This window comes from Periplaneta americana, chromosome 9, assembly GCF_040183065.1.
Source record: "Periplaneta americana isolate PAMFEO1 chromosome 9, P.americana_PAMFEO1_priV1, whole genome shotgun sequence".
Lineage (NCBI taxonomy): Eukaryota > Metazoa > Arthropoda > Insecta > Blattodea > Blattidae > Periplaneta > Periplaneta americana.
Window position 1 is genome coordinate 59,468,510 of NC_091125.1, and position 20,526 is coordinate 59,489,035.

The 20,526-nt window shown below is 34.4% G+C and overlaps 1 protein-coding gene across 1 annotated transcript; it reads right to left on the bottom strand.

The window, feature by feature from the left end:
* Positions 1-14: 14 nt before the first annotated feature.
* On the bottom strand, positions 15-20,156 carry LOC138705966 (uncharacterized). Its single transcript, XM_069834788.1, has 4 exons — positions 19,989-20,156; positions 13,348-13,621; positions 12,404-12,999; positions 15-4,144 (listed from the first exon to the last, which is right to left on the bottom strand). The coding sequence occupies exons 2-4, from the start codon at positions 13,606-13,608 to the stop codon at positions 3,748-3,750; spliced, it is 1,254 nt and encodes a 417-aa protein (XP_069690889.1). The 5' UTR covers positions 13,609-13,621; positions 19,989-20,156; the 3' UTR covers positions 15-3,747.
* Positions 20,157-20,526: the final 370 nt, after the last annotated feature.

Sequence of the window (20,526 nt, forward strand, 5' to 3'; positions counted from 1 at the left end):
AAAGGACTATAGTGTCATAGAAGAAGAAAGAAGTACGCCTTTGAATATTTAACACTCTTAACTCAATTCTATGGCTTAATCAAGTTTAAATCATTTCAGGATCTTAATAAGACCTGATTTTCAACTTGTGATTCATGCATCAGAGTACTCCCACTTCAGAGGTCTGCAAAGACTTCTATCCACGAGAAGGAGAAACTTAGACGAGAAAACGGTTATGGGTTATTTTGTTCAAGATATGAGACCAACAGATCATTTTCTTTCCTAAAGAAGATATGGTAAGATTTTTCTTCTCATAAAATCCCTCACATCATACATCATACTGGACACAAGATCATTTGTATTTACTGGTGAATAAGGTATTGATGAAGTCTGCCATATATATTACACAATTTATTAATATATTAAATTCAGTTTCTTGTTTTGAATTGGATAATCACTTTAACTTGAAAATACACGTAAAACATAAGAGGAGTTCCGTAAGAGAAGGGCGAACCCGCCAAATGTACCTGTAGAGATAATCGATGTTCAAAGTATTTTACCTGTAAACGAGATAAGGGCGAAGCCGCCAAGGACACGTCTGTAAATAATGATAATTACTTTGTACACTGAAAAACGAATACCTTTATTGATAAATTGCAATTAAATGTCCAATTTAATATTCCAACTTAATAGTGATATTAGATGACATTATACATTCATCCATATTATGGGAATAATTTGAAAACAGTATATTAGAAAAAGCAAAGGGCGTAGAATGAACTGAATAGTAGCAGACATTAATAATAATAATAATAATAATAATAATAATAATAATAATAATAATAATAATAAAATAATAATAATAAATAAAAACCCTTAATTGCACTGTGATGTGATATTTATAAAGTGTCTGAAATTATTAATAAACAAAAATAAGTAGATGCCTGTCATGTTATTACACTTGCTATCAAAAGCAGTCTCACTTGTTCTGGGAACAGAGGTGCTAATAATCCATTACATCATTTTCATGAAGATGTTCCTCTGAGTCGGTCACTGCTAGTTGCACGTTTTGTTTGCTGATTACGTCATTCAGAAACGTTCTGTGGCACATAGATGAGAGCTTCCAGATCCTTTACTTTATCAGAAGTGAGCTTTATTGGAGTGACATAGTACCTCTTTGGCAAAACCAGCTGAGAGAGGTCTGCCTGTTAATGCGACATCTGTTCACATCAACACTGGTTACGGGCTTAGAAATATAGGCATTCTGGAGATCATAATCACCCAACTCTCAGAAATTACGAAATACAGGTTGTATTACATGGCGGCCTATACCACGAGCTTGCACATGTGGAGATGTTTTCGTACTAATGTACGATTCACCTTTGTTCCTTTTAATCTTTGCTTGTAAGTTTATCCATTTTTCAACATTCCTCTGATGTTTTCTACAATAACCAGATATGTCTGCCTCATTATCACTGTCACTATTACTCATACTAAGCTATTACAATGTCCATAAATACATGTGATTCCTCACTACGGTTGTATTCGTCTGTGTGGTTACAACAACACTGAGACAATGAATGGCGCGCGCCTTCAGGCGGAGTGGCGTATTCGCCCTTCTCGTACATGAATATTATGAACCTGTCACAGACTACGCAGTTTCTTCAACCTTACAAACAATGGTAATCTCTATATAGTAAGGGTGAGTCCGTCAACGTCTGCCAGGCTTAAGTTGCAGATGTGTGTCTTAAATATTCGGAGGAGAAAAAAACATAAAATTCGACCCTTGGCGGGCTCGCCCTTCTCTTACAAAACACCTAATATGTTCTCCTAAATTATTGAACTCTGCTGTTATGCATTAAGATCCTTACCTTCTGTTGGCAATATAAACACGTTTAAATTGGCATAAGTTGCATAGCTATGTTCATTATATATAACGAAACATGGATTTATATTCTGGAGCAACTCACCTGACACTAAATACATTTTTGTGAAGAATCGGTAGAATGAAGAAAAATTCTCTCTGGCACCGGGACTCGAACCCGAGTTTCCAGCTTCATAGTAATATGATAAAGCGTAAGTAATCACTTGTGATTCAAGACGGCGCCATGTTCCGTTGGATCCCGGCTATTCAGTCACTCGTAATGAGTGCACCTCTGTACTTGTGGTTGGACATTGTATCTACTGTCACATATTCTGTGACACTGCGACACGGTACACGGGGGTAGGCCAACAAAAGGGAACACAGTAGATGAACTTACACAAGAGAGAGAGAGTTAATCCGGCATCGGGACTTGAATCTGGTGTGGATAGTAGATAAAGAGCCAGCAAGTAAAGATAGAAACCAGGGTTCGAGTCCCAGTGTCGGAGAGAATAATTTTTTTCTTCTTTCTACTGACTCTTCACTGTGTGCAAATGCAGAATTACAGCACTGAAACTCCATATGTACTTCGGTACATCATAGTAAATACATTTTTGCTTTACAAAATAAAACTCTAAGGATAATGACAAGTGTGTATAAATGACCGTATGTAAAAGGATTTTTCAAAATTTAAAAACCAGGATAAATTTAATATTAATCAAAACATTCATAAATTTAATACAAGACACAAATCAAATCTCCATTTACCTGTGTTAATCTCAGCTGTTTTAAAATTGGAGTTCACAATTCATATAGGTCTACTACAGTCTTCAGTGCAATGTCCAATTTTCTTAAGTCCAAGAGAAAAGGTTCAGAAGAGAATTAACAAAATTTACCCATAATCATACCTTCTCGTCAGGTGATAAATTGTTTACTTACTTACTTACTGGCTTTTAAGGAACCCGGAGGTTCATTGCCGCCCTCACATAAGCCCGCCATTGGTCCCTATCCTGAGCAAGATTAATCCAGTCTCTACCATCATATCCCACCTCCCTCAAATCCATTTTAATATTATCTTCCCACCTACGTCTCGGCCTCCCCAAAGGTCTTTTTCCCTCCGGTCTCCCAATTAACACTCTATATGCATTTTTTGGAATCGCCCATACGTGCTACATGTCCTGCCCATCTCAAACGTCTGGATTTTATGTTCCTAATTTTGTCAGGTGAAGTATACAATGCGTGCAGCTCTCCGTTGTGTAACTTTCTCCATTCTCCTGTAACTTCATCCCTCTTAGCCCCAAATATTTTCCTAAGCACCTTATTCTCAAATACCCTTAATCTCTGTTCCTCTCTCAAAGTGAGAGTCCAAGTTTCACAACCATACAGAACAACCGGTAATATAACTGTTTTATAAATTCTAACTTCCAGATTTTTTAACAGAAGGCTAGATGACAAAAGCTTCTCAACTATTCTTTTAAATTGAATTAATCTGGTTTGCTACTGTATTGTATATTTTTGTATAATTTTTTAATTCTTCCACAATTTAAAGCTACCATACTGATGTAAGACCTATGGAATAAATAAATAAAATCAAATAAAAATGAAATTAAATATCTACCTCAAATATTTGTGTTTAAAAGAAGTAGAGGAAGTTTAAAAATATTTTGATCCCAGTTGACTACTTACACTGAAATTTGACAACAATGAAAATATTTTAACAGATCAGACTTCTGTTATATTGTTTTAGCTAATACTAAATTTTATTCAAAGAAGTAAATAAAAATGAAAATAACAGAGACGTAATTGTATATTAATACAATGTTTTCAGTATTTAAATAGGAAAACAACATTTTTGTTCCCTCTTTTGTGACACATCTTTGCTAATTTATTTTTTTCTGTAATAACTTTTATAACAGTCCCTTTGCATCAAATATAGGTAGAAATTTCCTGATAGCGCTTCTGTAGGTATCGCTAAACTGCAGATTTTGCTTCGAGACTTCACTTTGTTCGAGGATTTCATTTAGCTTCATGGGCTGGTCAGGATCTGTGAGTATGATGGGAAGTATTACCACCGTCGAGAATATGATGTAGAACGATCTGTCCTCCAACTGCCTGTGCAGTTCCTCTAGAGAGGGATGCAGGTGTTCCAGGTCAAATAACTTCAGAGTATCGCCTAGAGTCTTGTGATACTCCTCTATAAAGAAATCGTGTTTGTCCCATAAATCCAAATTGGGACTGGTAAACAAAAAGTAATGCAAGTCTATCGCTGGAGAGGTCCAGTGACTCAGCTGGAAGTCCACAAACCTAGAAAAATACACATACTATATATTTAAGTATATAAAAAATGAGTAAATCAATATATATCATACTTATTGACAAAGCAATTGGATATATAATTCAGGGCCCATTACTAGTGTAAACTGAATCTTTCCAAGAAAAACAGAAAAACGTGAATAACTAAGTGTTAAATGATTATCCCTACCTGAACTACAGTAGCCTATACATATTTTTTCATTTTAAGCTTAATTAAAGTTGAATTGTGAATACAGAAAATATGAGTTAAAATTTACGCTGTACTACATAGTTATTTATTTAATATTATTTATATAATATTATACACTATATTTTTTATATATTATTATACATAATATATAATGATTTATATAATATTTATTTAATATTAGGCCTACATCTCTTTCGCGAAATATTTCATGTAAACTTTAAACATTATTCCAGAGTCAAAGTATAAAGTCCCGTGCCGAAGCGTCATGATTTAAGGATTCATGCCTGGACTCGCGTTACGGAATGAGTGCTGGTTAGAATCTTCATGGGGAAGGAATTTTATCTTGAAATTTCGGCTACTGTATAGGACCGGTGTCCACTCAGCATTAAGATGAATTTGGGGAGTGGCGATAGGTAGCGAAGTATAGTCGGAAGAAACCGGCTACAACATCGTGCCGACTACACGTTTCCCTGTTCTGTTGGATGATCGTTCACCTCTACTGATGCATGTGGACGTAAGAAGTTTAGTTCAGTATTTCCCCGATATGGCTGGACGCTTGGTCGCACAATACATACATACATACATACATACATACATACATACATACATACATATAGTGGAGTCCCTTCGTTTTCATAAAAGGGGGTAAAAACTATTAGCCAATCAAAGGTCATCTAATACATTTGTACGTACTGTGTACTACATTACTGGTCTTCTGTATGCGCCCCTACCTCAGCGGTGCAACCACTGCCGAGCGACAAAACTCGGTGATTCGTAGAGAGAGGACGTGATGTAAGCAGCTGGGTGAGTACAGACACTGTACATACTTGTCTTTAAGCGTTGGAAGGACCACACAGCAGATTCCCTACAAGTTCCAACCTAATTTTTTGTCTGAATGAAGTATGTATTATGAAAGCGTATGAATCTAAATGAGTTAAGAATATCTTTGTCGTTAATGTTAAAACAATTCTTTTATTTAGAGAAGTTCCCACTGTAATTATTTACTCTTATATTTGTGTGTGTCACTAAAATTCTTTTCTTTGTATTTGAATGTGTACATATTTAGATGCTAAAATCATTCATATTTATTTTAAATTTGTATTTTCATGTATAGGCGAAAATAAATTTCTTTCTTCTTCTTTATTGTATCTTTTGATGCCAATGTCAAGCATGAACAAAGCGATCGCCTTACAGCATCAGTAACGTATTGAGTGGTGTTCCTGTAGTGAGCGGAGTCAGCTAGCTTTCCAAATTAGAAGTTTCCGTAACAACAGATTCCAACAGAGGGATTCCACTGTACATACATACATACATACAAACATACATACACACATACATACATATATACATACATTACATGCATACATACATACATACATACATACATACATACATACATACATACATACATACATACATACATACATACATACATACATACGTATTGTTGTATGTACATTGTGTGCAAGGGCTTGCATAGCTTGCACTGAAATAGGTAGAGAGGTAATATTTGTTCTTGAAGTTCACATTTCTGTCGCCCACTACAGTGTGTCATCACGTTTGTGCAATTATATATGAATGAATGAAGGTAGAATGAATGAAAAGGGGGAATTGGAGGAGAAACATTAAAAGGTTTACGAAAACGCGTCCTTGCAAGGGAGTTTGGGGGCTGATGAAAACTGAATACATGGGCTCCAAGTCTGTTGATTACTTGTCTCACTTCGAGTTTCGTGCTCGACTGAAACAGCTCTAGGAAATTTAGAAGGGAAAATTGCCGAAAATGGACGTAACTTAATAACTACCACATACAGGGGGAGGGGGACGGTGGAGAAACTGACTGCAAGATCGGAAAGAGAAACGCAGGAAGTTATAACTGTGCACATTGAAAGATGCTGCGTCCTTTCGCAGTGCCAGTGAAGTCAAGTAAACTCGTTCATGTAACAGGAGTGATGTTCGAAGCTAAGCCAAGACCGCCGGAAGAAGCACCGGGACTTGTAAGTCTGTACGTTGAAAGGTACAGTGTCCTTTCGCAGTGCAAGTAGGAGTCGAGTAAACTCGCTCATGTAATAGAGTAATATATAAAAGCTAAGTCAGTGTACCTATGTCGAAAAATTATGGTGAAAAAATACAAGAATCTTTATGGGGAAGGAGATGTAGGTCCGTGGTCCGTTTCTTTTAGGGCTCATCCCGACATTTGTCTTAGCGCCTTATGAAAACCATGAGAAAATCTTAGCCAGGATGGTAATTAGTATACAGGGTGTAACAAAAAGTTACGATCAAACTTTCAGGAAACATTCCTCACACGTAGAAGAAGAAAATACGTTAAATGGACATGGTTCCGTAAACGCTTTATTTCCATAGGCTATAAACACTTCATGCACGACAGATTTTCATGTGGTATGCTGGTACGTTCTGTTCCTGTGTGTTTCCCATGATTAATGTATTATGAAGGGTTGTAAAAAATGCGTTATAACATGGAAATAAAGCGTTTGCGGAACCATATCTACATAACATATTTTCGTCTTCTATATGTGAGGAATGTTTCCTGAAAGTTTGGCCGAACTTTTTTTTGTTACATCCTGTACTGTCTGTTCAAGTTTATATAGGCCCTACCGCCTCGTCCACCCCTCCTCTTATACTTTATCCCCTTCCTGTATCTCTTACGTAGCCACATATGGGTCTCCCATTACCAATGTCTAGTACAGAAACCCAAAATTCTTGAGTTTGACAAGAGTGTTTTACAGGTGCGCAATACACAATAACTGAACATAGTTTCCTATCTGCATTTCAGCAGACATTCAGCAACCCGACATTCAGCAATAAGCTTTCTGATACGGGCGATAACCGATACTTTTAAAATCTTATTTATAGTTGACGGAGAAATATAACTGTGTACAAACAACGCTGCTTGCTCCATCTCCTTAATGGATGTGGTTCCATTAGTTTTTAAACCTAATTAATTTATATCTCCTTCAATCATTAAGTGTTTGAAGTTGTTATCAATTTGGATGTATAATTCTGTACCTAGCAATTAACTTCTGTAACTAGATATCGGTTTTATGCATTTTAATTTGTCTTACAGAGGAAGAAAAATACAAGAATAAAGTTGAAGTCTAATGTAAATAAATTGCCAATTTGAACTAATTTTTAAATAGAAATTATTTAATAATAAAATATTTGTGTTCATTCCACATAATTCACGTATGGATTAGGTATACAGGGGCAAAATATAGATAAAAATTATTGTAATAGTTTAGAATACATCTCTGTGAGCGATAGAGAGACATGATAAAAACAGATCATTTTGTGAAAACAACGAAATAAATTATAGCACATTAACACTTTAATATTTTAATTTGAAATATAATGAAAAATTCATATTTTCAGATTATACACATATTTTTATTTTCTTATGAAATAATAAAAGTGTTTTAATTTAATTTGTATTATTTTCATCAGTGTTTGTATTCCTTTTTTGTATTTATATGTGCTATCTGGTAGGATGGAAAAGAAGGCCTTATGGCCTTAATCCTGTCAGAATAACTCATCGTCATCATCCTTCACGAATTAGGCCTCTGTAGACCTGTTTCGGCCCCATCTAGCAGTCTTCTTAAAGGTCTTCCTGGTCGACGATGTCCTCTAGGTTTATATTGCATCATAATTTTTGGGATTCTTGAATTTTCCATTCTTCTTACATGATCTAGCCAATTGAATTTGTATCTGCTGATTTTTTCTTCTACTGACTCTACTTCTAATTGTTCTAAAATTTCTTCATTCCTTTTTCGGTCTAAAAGAGTATATCCTGCTGTCCTCCTCAAAAATTTCATTTCCGTTGCTTTGATTCTGTTCATGTGTTTTTTCTTTAATGACCAAATCTCGCTTCCGTATAAAAGGGTGGGTAATGCTAATGTATTACATATTTTTATTCTTGTAGATTTTTGTACTAATTTAGCTTTTAATGCATTGTTTATTATTCCTAGAATTTGTGTAAATTTGGTAATTTTCTTGTTCACATCTTTTTCATTTTGATAAGATATTTCACAACCCAGATAATTGAAATTTTGCACTTGTTCGAGGCATTGGTTATTGTGTATTATCTTACTTCTGACTGGGTCTTGTCCTAAAAACCTAATTAATTTATATATACTTTTGATTTTTGTGCTGAAATTTCCATCTCAAAATCTTTTAATATTTTATTTAATGTATACAATCCTCTTTGTAAATTATCCTCTGAATTGGAAATTATGACTTGATCATCGGCATAGAGTAAGGTATTTAATGTTAGAGCACTGGTTATTTTGATTCCTGATGTGTAGATTTGGTTCCATTTTAAAATAATTTCATTTATATAAATATTAAATAAAGTTGGTGATAGTGGACAACCTTGTCGAACTCCATTATTAACTAATTTTCTTTCGGATATACAGTTATTTATTTTCACACTTATTTTGCTGTCTGTGTAGATTTCTATTATATTTTGCAATAGCAAATTTGGAATATTTTTTTCTTGTAATATGTCGAATAAAAGGTCTCTTCGGACTTTATCAAAAGCTTTCACAAAATCAATAAAAGCTATATGGGTTTCTAAATTAAATTCTCTTCTTTTTTCTAACAATAGTTTCATACTAAATAATAGATCTACACATGATCTTCCTTTTCTAAAGCCATTTTGACACTCCAGAAGGAAAGTTTCAGCATGTTTTTTTAATTTTTCATTTAAAATCCTACTAAATATCTTATAACATGTGTTGAGGATACTAATCCCTCTATAGTTTTCAACATTCTGTTTATCTCCTGTTTTATATATGGGAATAATTACACTATTTTTCCATTCTTCCGGTAAAGTGGCAGTCAGAATAACTAAATAAATAAATAAACAAGTAAGTAAGTAAATAAACAAACAAACACACAAATGAATGAATGAATGAATAAATAAATAAATAAATAAACAAATAAACAAACAAACAAACAAACAAACAAACAAACAAACAAACAAACAAACAAACAAACAAACAAATAAATAAATAAATAAATAAATAAATAAATAAATAAATAAATAAATAAATAAATAAATAAATAAATAAATAAATAAATAAATAAATAAATAAATAAAAACATTCAATGCATTATTGCACCTTGTTTCACGTAAATTTTCGTTGGTTTAAGTAGAAAAATAAAGTACTAACACGAGAGCAGAAAGCTCTAACCTTCATCCAAAGTCAATGTCAATTGTGTCGACAATTACTCAACCGTTATGTTGTAAAGGTTCTATTTACATCGCATCTACCTTATGAAAACAGGCTGGTGTATACATATTGAAGGCAGGTGGGATGGAGGGAAAGTCCATGCAGTCATAAACTTGGAACAGGGAATTGAAATCCAATCAGTACTCTGTTGGCAGCATAAGTATATTTCTGGTTGTAAATGTTTAATGAGATCTGTACGTGGTTGAATCCACATCAGGCAAATCATGATAGTTACTTCTTTCTTGGGAATTTTGTTTCATTCAAACTCACTTTTTTTTGAAAACATGAGGCGACGCAGAAGTGAAATAATGCCGCGATTTCAGGAGGAATTGAAATATTAAAAAAATAAAACTGTCCCAATACTATCCTTGTCCATCATAAATTCTGTAATACAATCCGGGTTTCCGACCTGAAGACAGAGAGTAATATCTTCTCATATGTTAATACGACAGGGAGTAATATCATATTATGTTAAAAATTACGATCGCATTTAGTCCGAATATTATTCCGCGCTATTCTGTGCAGTCAGAGAAATGTTGTTCGATAAGTTTCATCAATTTTTCTCTGAAATCAAGAAATAATGTAATTACTGTTACCCAAAGAATGATTTGGTTGCTGGAATAGTCAAAGTTCCAGATACAGGTCACCGCGCATGATCAGAGGCCGAGAGCACAGATACATAATAAAACGCGTAACTGAGTTATTTGAAGGGGAAAACTAAGGAGAGGAGTTCGATCCGGTGCTGTGGATGGAGCCTAGGCGTAGTTTAGTGGTAGAGCACCCAGTACGTAGAATTGAAGATTCCTGGTTCGATCTCCAGTGTCGGCGCGAATTTTTCGCCGCAAATAATGCCTCATCAGACGTGAACGATCTTCCAAACAGTAAGGTGAAACATGCGATCAGCACGATGATCTCTCAGCAGTTAGAACTCTCTTACGTAACCAGATTTCGTTATTTATTACGCCCTATATCTCCTTAAACTCATCATGAAGTTCGGTGGGCACAGGTCCCATACATTGCCAGAAATTTCGTGAGAAAATTGACTTCAGGACTTGAACCAGCGAAAGAAGAAAGTAGTCTTATTGTTACTATATCAATCTTAGGATAGCTACACTATGTGTAGTGTGGTAGTAATATATATATATATATATATATATATATATATATATATATATTCATATATACATATATGTTCATATATGAGGCCTCGCCGTCCTCATTGAATAAAATCAAGTCAACATGTAGATCGGTATGATTGTAGTAAGTTGAAAAATAAGTAATGTTTATTATTGATGTTGATGATGATGATGATGATGATTATTATTATTATTATTATTATTATTATTATTTACAACGTAATACATAAAATATAAAGGTTGCCGAAAAGTGTGACAAAAGAAAATTTGACAAAAGCCCACAAAATTTAATTTGGAAAAGTTTTGTAAATAAACTCTTTTTCTTTAGTTGGTTACTTAACGACTATGTATCAACTACTAAATTATTTAGAGTCGATGGAATTGGATATAGCGAGATGAGGCCGAGAATTCGCCATAGATTACTTGACATTCGCCTTACGGTTGGGGAAAACCTTGGATAAACCCCAACCAAGTAATCAACCAAGCAGGAATCGAACCCGTGTTCGAGCGCAACTCTGGATCGGCAGACAAGCACCTTAGCCGACTGAACTTCGCTGTCTGTTAACGATTTAGCAGACTAGTCATTTTTCACGAATTTCTTTCGCTTATTTGTATTTTTGTAAGCGTAATTGTGTCTTAAATTAAAAAAAAAAATATTACCTTAAAACTATTTTAGTTACAAACCGGCTGACTATATACTTTCAAATACTTTGCAGGTAGAAAGTCATGTGCTTAAAATATTTTTTAGTTTGTCTTTGATGTCACGTTTGAGTATTGTGGAAGGTGAATGCAAACATTTTTTCAATGCTTCTATTATATTATAAACCCATAAAGAGAGTATTTCAACCACTTTATCATTGCGTCATTCTGTGTAAATAAAACAATTAAACAACACTTTCCTTTGTATGAACTTCCTCAAACTTGAAATGCACGATTACAATAATAGTAAATAAGCGATATTTTTTTTTATGTACACGTTCCTATCATTTGTTAACAGTCATGTGAAGTTGCAAATTTTAATGGAAAATTTCAATTCAGAAATGTTAAAGAAAATATGTTAATGAACAAAACAGGAAACTTACTAAATACAGATACATTTTTAATCAGTACTGAAAAATGTGCACAGATATGATTTGATTAAAACTTAATACACAAATTGAATTCCAATCTTCGGATGTGACTCTATACTTTTATAAAATGTACTGTCCCAATATTCATGTATGTAAAACTATTTTACTGTTATTTTGTAATAATAGGCTTGAAAATTCACAAATGAAATAAAATGTTAAAACTTGTTAAATTAACAACTTATGATACTACATTGTGTTAACTAACAGAAACTTCGTAAGGTACTTCACTTTATTAGTTCAGGCGTGGGTTTCCGCCATTTTAGAATGTTTGATAATGGCGATAAACCACTCCGAAACTAGCCACAAAGGTAAAGTACCTTAATAAGTTTCTATTAGTTAACACAGTGCAGTATCAAAAGTCGTTACTTTAACAAGTTTTAATATTATCATTAGTAATATACAAGTGTTAAATTAAAAGTGTGTGAATCAAGACTGAATATTAAAAATGTAGCTAGTCCAGTACTATGATAGACTAGCAGTACTTGAAATTTAAATTAATATACTTTTATTAAATGCATAGTATATTATGAGTAGCATCACGTACGTACCTTAAATCTTTAAGTTTTTTGGTAGACTCATCGTACTGAAACATCACATTGTTGATCCAGATGTCACCATGCGTAAGCACATTAAACTCATCATCTTTTCTTTCTGAAACGTCGTATATTTTATTCCTGATATTATTTGATAATTTTCGCAGCTTTTCTGAATACAGGTCCTTAAAGTCTGGCATCTCCTCTACTTCGTCAGCCAGATTTCTTAAGACACAACTAAAGAAATCATCCATACTATTTCTCTGCTCTTCATTATCAGCGCCCGCTCTCTGGTCGAAGGGCTTCACGTAGCCGGGATCCCTCTGATGGAGAGCGACCGACGCTGCATGGAATCGCGCCAGAGTTCTGATTACGAGGAGCGAGTGCTCTAGGTCGAGACCAGAATGCCTCTGAGCCATCGTGAAACCCTGCTTCTTGAGGTCTTCGAGGACGATTATACAAGTTTCAGGCAGAAGTTCATGGTACACACATTTCGCTCCAAATGGTTGGAAGCTTCCAGGGGAAGCTTCATCGAGAAGTCTGAACATTTCTGGCAGCACAACTATAAAGACTTGGGTCTCTCTTTCAAAAATTCCTAACTCTGTGGCAATCTGAAAATAAGAAAAAAACACAAATTCTCAACACACAACTCAATTTCAGAACACACACACTCTTTGACTCTACATTATACCACACGAACACACCCTCACAGTAAACAAAACAAGAGGCGCCAAGACTAACAACGACCAGTTCTGAGGATGACTCATAAAAGGTCGAAACATGTAAAACGGTACGTTAGAATTTAACACAAGAAAGTCTTATCATATGTATTCTTAAGTATTTCATTAAATTTAAACATTATTTCCACTTGTTTACATAAGAAATAAATGTAAACCGACAACATTGACTGCATATATTAATATTGTTGAAATATTTTAAATTATAAACGTGTTACTTACTTTTCTTACATTAACTTCCAATGGAGTACATTTTATTACGAGTGATATTTCTTCTTCTCCAGAACGGCGGTTATTCTCTCGAACGATCTTCAAATTTGCTCTGTACATGATACTCAAATAATTGTCACCATTTGCTGTTGCACGTGCAAATTCCATAGAGGTCACTGTTATGTTTCGATCACACTCTCCAGATCTTAGTGCAGTTTCAAGAAACCTCTTGTTTAACCAGTCCGGTATGTCTTTCAGTGTTTCTGCCGGCATTTTTATTCTCCTTCTGTGAAGAGAAATATGAAGAAACAAATAACAAGTAGGCCTATGCAAAAGAAATGAAAAGAATCCAAGTTCATATTAAATTAATACAAGCTGAATTATTTTAGTTGGATATTTTAGTGTAGTGTAGGTATTTCACGGTTATTATTCAGAAAAGTTATTTAAAATTATTAACACATCACTGCCACCATACCGCCATGTTTTATATTAGGCCTAATCAACATCATTATCAATTTCCAAATATTTCACTTTTGACTGATTTTTATCGATAAAAAAGAGGACACAAAGCTTCAAAAAGGAGGACATTGTTCGAAAAAAGAGGATAGAAAATATGTGCTTCGATTTAGTCGTAGACCTATATTATACTTTAAATTACGTCAATATCTATTTTATTACAAAATATTTACGGTACAGATTTAGGCTTATATCATACTTAAAAGTGTTTTAATATCTATTTTATTACAAAATAATTACAATAAAACTTAGTTTTTATTATTTTATTTTATTGGGTTATTTTACGACGCTGTATCAACATCTCAGGTTATTTAGCTTCTGAATGAAATGAAGGTGATAATGCCGGTGAAATGAGTCCGGGGTCCAGCACCGAAAGTTACCCAGCATTTACTCGTATTGGGTTGAGGGAAAACCCCGAAAAAAACCTCAACCAGGTAACTTGCCCCGACCGGGATTCGAACCCGGGCCACCTGGTTTCGCAGCCAGACGCACTGACCGTTACTCCACAGGTGTGGACTAAAACTTAGTAATAATGATTTTACATTTAGCTACATATGAAAGTCAAGGAAACTATAATTATTAAAGAGGACAGAAAATATCTTTTTAGATATAAATTCGCATCTCGATCTCTCGATTTACTAGCTACCTGTGAGCAACGACAATAACAAGGGGGAGCAAAGACAGTTATTATGATCATTGGCAAAGAGTATATTCCGTCGATGCTGCTGCCACCTACAGGAAAGTTACTTGAAAAATGTGGCAAACCAGATAATTTCAAAATATCAGGCATACAAGTTACGAAAAGGGGGACATTTCTTGAATTTTTTAAAATCCGCCCGGACCCCGGACAAAGGTCTAAAAAGGAGGACATGTCCGGACAAAAGAGAACGTCTGGTCACCCTAGTCCTAACACTTTTATTGTTAACCAACAGCATGTAGTGGAAATACTGAGTGAATTTAGGTAAGAGGTGCGAAAATTTCACTATCCACTAACTGCAGTCAATCTCGCATTGGCCCAGGTGTTTGCCGTGTATATCCGGCTCTAGGCGAACTGACGAGAAAGAAAGTACCGTAATAGCGACGGTACGTACTGCAGTTGAATCTAAGGATGTTAAACTTGAAGTTATTCAGGATAGAGTAATTACTAATTATCAGGGAAAGGATTTATATGTAAATACATATTTACTTATAAAGCTAATATAATTTATATTTTGCATTATCTTTATGTTTCACAATGTGTAGGGTTGAAAAATCCTACTTTTATTTTCCATATTTTTCCATATTTTAGAGTTTAGTACATATTTTCGTTAATTTCCATATATTTTCCATATTTCATATAAAACAGTCCATATTATATTAGGTTTAACAATAAAACAAAACAAAATTCCATTAACTTTTAAAAATACATTTCAACAATAGAGATTTAAACACATGTTCAGTAATCCCTTTAACATCAGAGTTATTTGAAAATTAGCAGTCCTATCAACAATGGGAAAGTAAGTTACAAAACTGTATTAATTTAATTTAAAATTTTTAACAGACTTCAGTTGTGCAGCTCAACAGTTAAATGCCAGTCAGAGTACACATAGGTTCAGTTTTGTAAATCATACTATAAAGACGGTAAATATGCCAAAAGTACGTCATTCAGTCAATTTAAAATCAAAACTAACAAGTTACATTTCAGAATTTAAAGAAGATGGTTTATCAACTGACAATAAAATATTATTTTGTAATTTGTGTCAGTGTGCAGTATCATCTACACAAAAGTTCCTGGTGCAACAACACATTACAACTAGTAAACATCAGGCCAACAAACAACTAAATTCCAAGCAGAGACAATTGTTTTTAACACAACCAACAACATCGAATGTAAGATCTGAGTTTAACATCTGTTCTCTCATCTCTGCTGATATTCCTCTCTACAAACTAAAGAATAAGGTCTTCAGGGAATTCCTTGAAAAATATACTCAACATACAATCCCGGATGAGTCAACACTTAGGAAGACGTATGCTCCATCCATCTACGATGAGACAATACAGAAGATAAGAGATGAAATTAAAGATAGTTCAATTTGGGTTTCCATTGATGAGACTCCCGACAAAGAAGGTAGACTTGTTGGTAATGTAGTTATCGGTTTGTTAAGTGAACAATATTCTGAACGAATTCTTTTACATTGTGATGTTCTAGAAAAGTGCAATAACAAAACTATAGTTAAACTGTTCAACGAAGCTATGGGTATCCTGTGGCCAAAGGGTATTATGTACGATAATGTGTTATTCTTTATTAGCGATGCTGCCCCTTATATGGTCAAAGCTGGACAAGCATTATCTGTTGTATATCCTAAATTGACTCATTTTACTTGTGTGGCGCATGCATTTCATCGTGTGGCAGAAGTGGTCAGAAACAATTTCCCTAAAGTAGATTTGTTGATTTCATCAGTGAAAAAAGTATTTCTCAAAGCTCCCAGTAGAGTTAACGTGTTGAAAGAAATGTACCCTGAAATTCCATTGCCACCAAAGCCAATTTTAACTAGATGGGGTACATGGCTAGAAGCAGTTGAATATTATGCCGAACATATAGACTCTATTAACAATGTTCTCCTTGCATTGGACTCTGAAGATGCAGTCTCAATTGATACTGCGAAAACAGTTACCTGTGACATAAGTGTGAAGAATGACTTAGCTCACATTCAGCATACATTTTCATGCATCATAAAAACGCTCAAAAGTCTCCAAAATAGGCACCTTTCACTATCTGAAAGTTTTGAAATTATAAATAGTACTGTGGAACAACTGAATCGTGGTAGAGGTAAAGTTGCAGATGCAGTAAGAGCTAAGGTGGACACTGTACTTTCAAAAAACCCTGGATATGAAGAACTACAAAAGGTTGTTGCTGTGATGAGTGGTGAATCAACAGTGAAGATTAACTTGGACTTATCCCCAGCAGACATTGTGAAATTGAATTATGTACCAGTTACTTCTTGTGACGTCGAACGCTCTTTTAGTCAGTATAAATCTATCCTCAGAGACAATAGAAGAAGATTCACTTTTCAGCACTTGAAAGAAATGTTTGTAACCTATTGTTATGGTAACAGACAATAAAAATTGTGTTTTGTTGAAACTACATTGGAAGATAAGGTACGTCCATTATATTTTTTGTTTAGTTTGATTAAAATGTACCAATATTTAACGTACATAGTCATTTTTTTATAATTTTAAGTCCATATTTAATTCCATATTTTGGTAAAAATCCATATTTAATTCCATATTTTGGTAAAAATAACTACATATATATTTACATATTTCATATATTTTTAGTCCATATAAATCCGTTCCCTGCTAATTATAGATAATAATTAATGGCCAGTCCGTTCCCCCGACCTCAATCTTGTAACTTTCATCTGTGAGAGAAGTTAAACGATAAAGAGTATGAGTCTAATCCGTAGAAGGAGGGGGAATTAAAAGAAAACATTCGCCACGAAATTTCATCAATTTGTGAAGAAGAACTTCACCCAGTCAACGGAAACTTTGTCTCCAGATGTCAGCAGTACACCAAATCCGAGAGACAATACTGACAGCACAGCTTCTACAAGAAGTGAGTACATTTAACAATCTGATATCTTTCCCAGTATCTTGCAGTAATTAACTGCTGGTTAATAAGATACAGAAATGAACCCCTTTTGTAAATTCACTCTTTACTTGTTAATATAGTCAACATGGCGCGAGGATATCGCTCAAGCAACATAGAAGCATAAATTAAAAAAATACATATAATCAATGTGAGAAACAAATAACTAATATAAACGAAAAAAATGTTAATTTTAATACGTAGTTTCGCTTTCTCATGCCTTGGTTAACTGGCTTTTCGAGGGACGTATCCTGAATGGATCCATACATCTAAGCCATTGTGTGTACTAAGTGTATGGGATGATTATTTCACTGCGACAGGTAGTTCCTTAGTTATTTATTTAACGATGCTGTACCAACTACCCAACTACTTGGATATTTATCGTTTATTGAATTGGCGATAGCAAAATGGTATTTGGCGAGATGAGGCAGACGATCCGCCATTTGAATATTTGACATTTGCCTTACAGTTAGAAAAACACCAGTTCAAACCCAACCTGGTAATCAAGAACTCACATCCGAGCGCAGTTTCAAACCAACGCGCTAACGCCTGAGCTATACTGTTGGCCTCAACAAGTGATCCGGGTGGCATTCGTCAACTCGATGCTGACAGGTGGAACCAATCTATCTCAGTCCCGACAGGGCCAAGTCTCATATCCTAGAAGAGTATGTGGTAAGCCACTAATTTTTTTTTTTTAATTTTAGTAGGTTATTTTACGACGCTTTATCAATAGCTTAGGTTATTTAGCGTCTGAATGAGATGAAGGTGATAATGCCGGTGAAATGAGTCCAGGATCCAGCACCGAAAGTTACCCAGCATTTGCTCATATTGGGTTGAGGGAAAACCCCGGAAAAGATCTCAACCAGGTATACTTGCCCCGACCAGGAATCGAACCCGGGCCACCTGGTTTCGCGGCCAGACGCGCTAACCGTTACTCCACAGGTGTGGACGGTCTTTTCAATGTCAGCGTCGGAAATACATACTTATCTCCACCCTCCCCCAAGATTTCACCTCAGGCGATTTTTAAGAATGATTACTGATGATAAATGAAATGAGAGAAATAGAGTGTGTTGGTGGAGTGAAAGTTATAAGCGGGAGTACCCTGGAAAAACTCCTCGGCAACGCCTTTGTCCACCGTCAATTTCTTCACGACCTGACCCAGAATCGAACCCTGACCGCTATCGCTGAGCCATAGACGCGGCTGTCTCCTTGCTTTATGTGATACTGAAGTCGACATGCAGTTATTTAACATTGTATGTTTCTGTATTTACAAGTATTTAAAACTTATGGACGAACGAAAGGACGGACAAACAAACAAACAAACAAACAATAAATAAATAAATAAATAAATAAATAAATAAATAAATAAATAAATAAATAAATAAATAAATAAATAAATAAATAAATAAATAAATAAATAAATAAATAAATAAATAAATAAATAAATAAATAAATAAAATAGATAAGTGCATAAATAAATGAACTTTGCAAAACTTAATTTTGCTCAATTGAAATTAATAAGTTTTGAAGTAAAGTACTCTCTGATTCGCAATCAAAGTTTTATTTTTTCTTCTTGGTTATTTAACGACGCTGCATCAAACTCGTTCATGCCAATAACTCTGCTATAGAAAAGAATAATAAAAATATGCCCTAATAAACCTCTTGATTATCCTTGAGAGCTGCTGTATTCAGAATTTAAAGTATTTGACTTCCATCAAATTTATAACAATGTATTACTGAATTTCGTACATAAAAACCGAAACATATTTAATTTATATTCACATAAATATAAAACCAAAAGATGACAACATATGCTTGACAGTTCCTAAATGCACTACAACTGTAGCATATAATCACAGTAGCAACTTCGGTCCAAGACTTTATAACATGATCATAGATAAATTCCCAAACATACAATTTGCTAATGCTCCTTATTTCAAAAAATCTATTAAAAATTGCTGTTAACAGAGAAAATTTAAGGTTAAATTATTGCGATATCTATTTTTTTTCTTCTTTTTTTCTTCTATTACTTTTTACTCTGTTATTCAATAAAATGTCTTAACATCAACTTGTGTGGAATGCCCGCTGAGCACGAGTATGTAACTTACTCTTTCTTGGGGTGCTAGAGAGTTCTTATATAAAAAAATCAATATGTTTCTTTGTTCTGGCAATAAAGTATTATTATTATTATTATTATTATTATTATTATTATTATTATTTAGCGTCGATAGGATTGTTGAAAGCGAGAAGATATTTGGCAAGATCAGGCCGAGGATTCGCATTAGATTACCTGAAATTTGCCTTACGGTTGGGGAAAACCTCGGAAAAAGCCCAACCAGCTCAAGCGGGAATCGAACCCACGCCTGAACGCAGCTCCGGATCGGCTGGCAAGCATCTTAGCCAACTGAGCTACGCCTGTTGTTATCAAAGTTTTATAGATTGAACAAGGCAATAACTGAAAAATTTTAACCCACATACACACAACTTATAACATAATAATTTTACTCACCTAGTGACTAAAGCTAATTGTAAATATTGTATCGGATATAAGGGGATACGTTCCTTCAACACTGCGTGCGTAAAGTGACTGAGAAGAGGAACTTTTCTGCTGTAATATCACATTACGTAAACCCCTCTCTGACAAGCACCAGAGCTATTGGCCAAGGCTGTGTTATGAATGCTAACTCTGAGCTGGAATATTTGTACTATTCTCTGTCAAGGCCAATTATATCAAGCGAATGATGGTGCACTTTAAATTATCTCAGAAAATTGGATACAACTGAAGGAGCGTGACGTATGCGTACAATTTAAACATTCTGCGTTAGTTGTAGGAAATTGTTCCAAGGTTCCTCAAATTCTGACTTAATAATCCTGTGTTGTTTACGATTTAGTTCTCTATCTACTGTATCTCGACCTGTGTCTGTTTTGTCTAGTGAAGGATATTATAGTACTTACTGTTAGAATCTTAGCCTATCAGTTAAATTGATTTCAAGCGGACTTCCTGTTAAATCAATTTATTATTTTATTTACAGGTAATATGACCATTA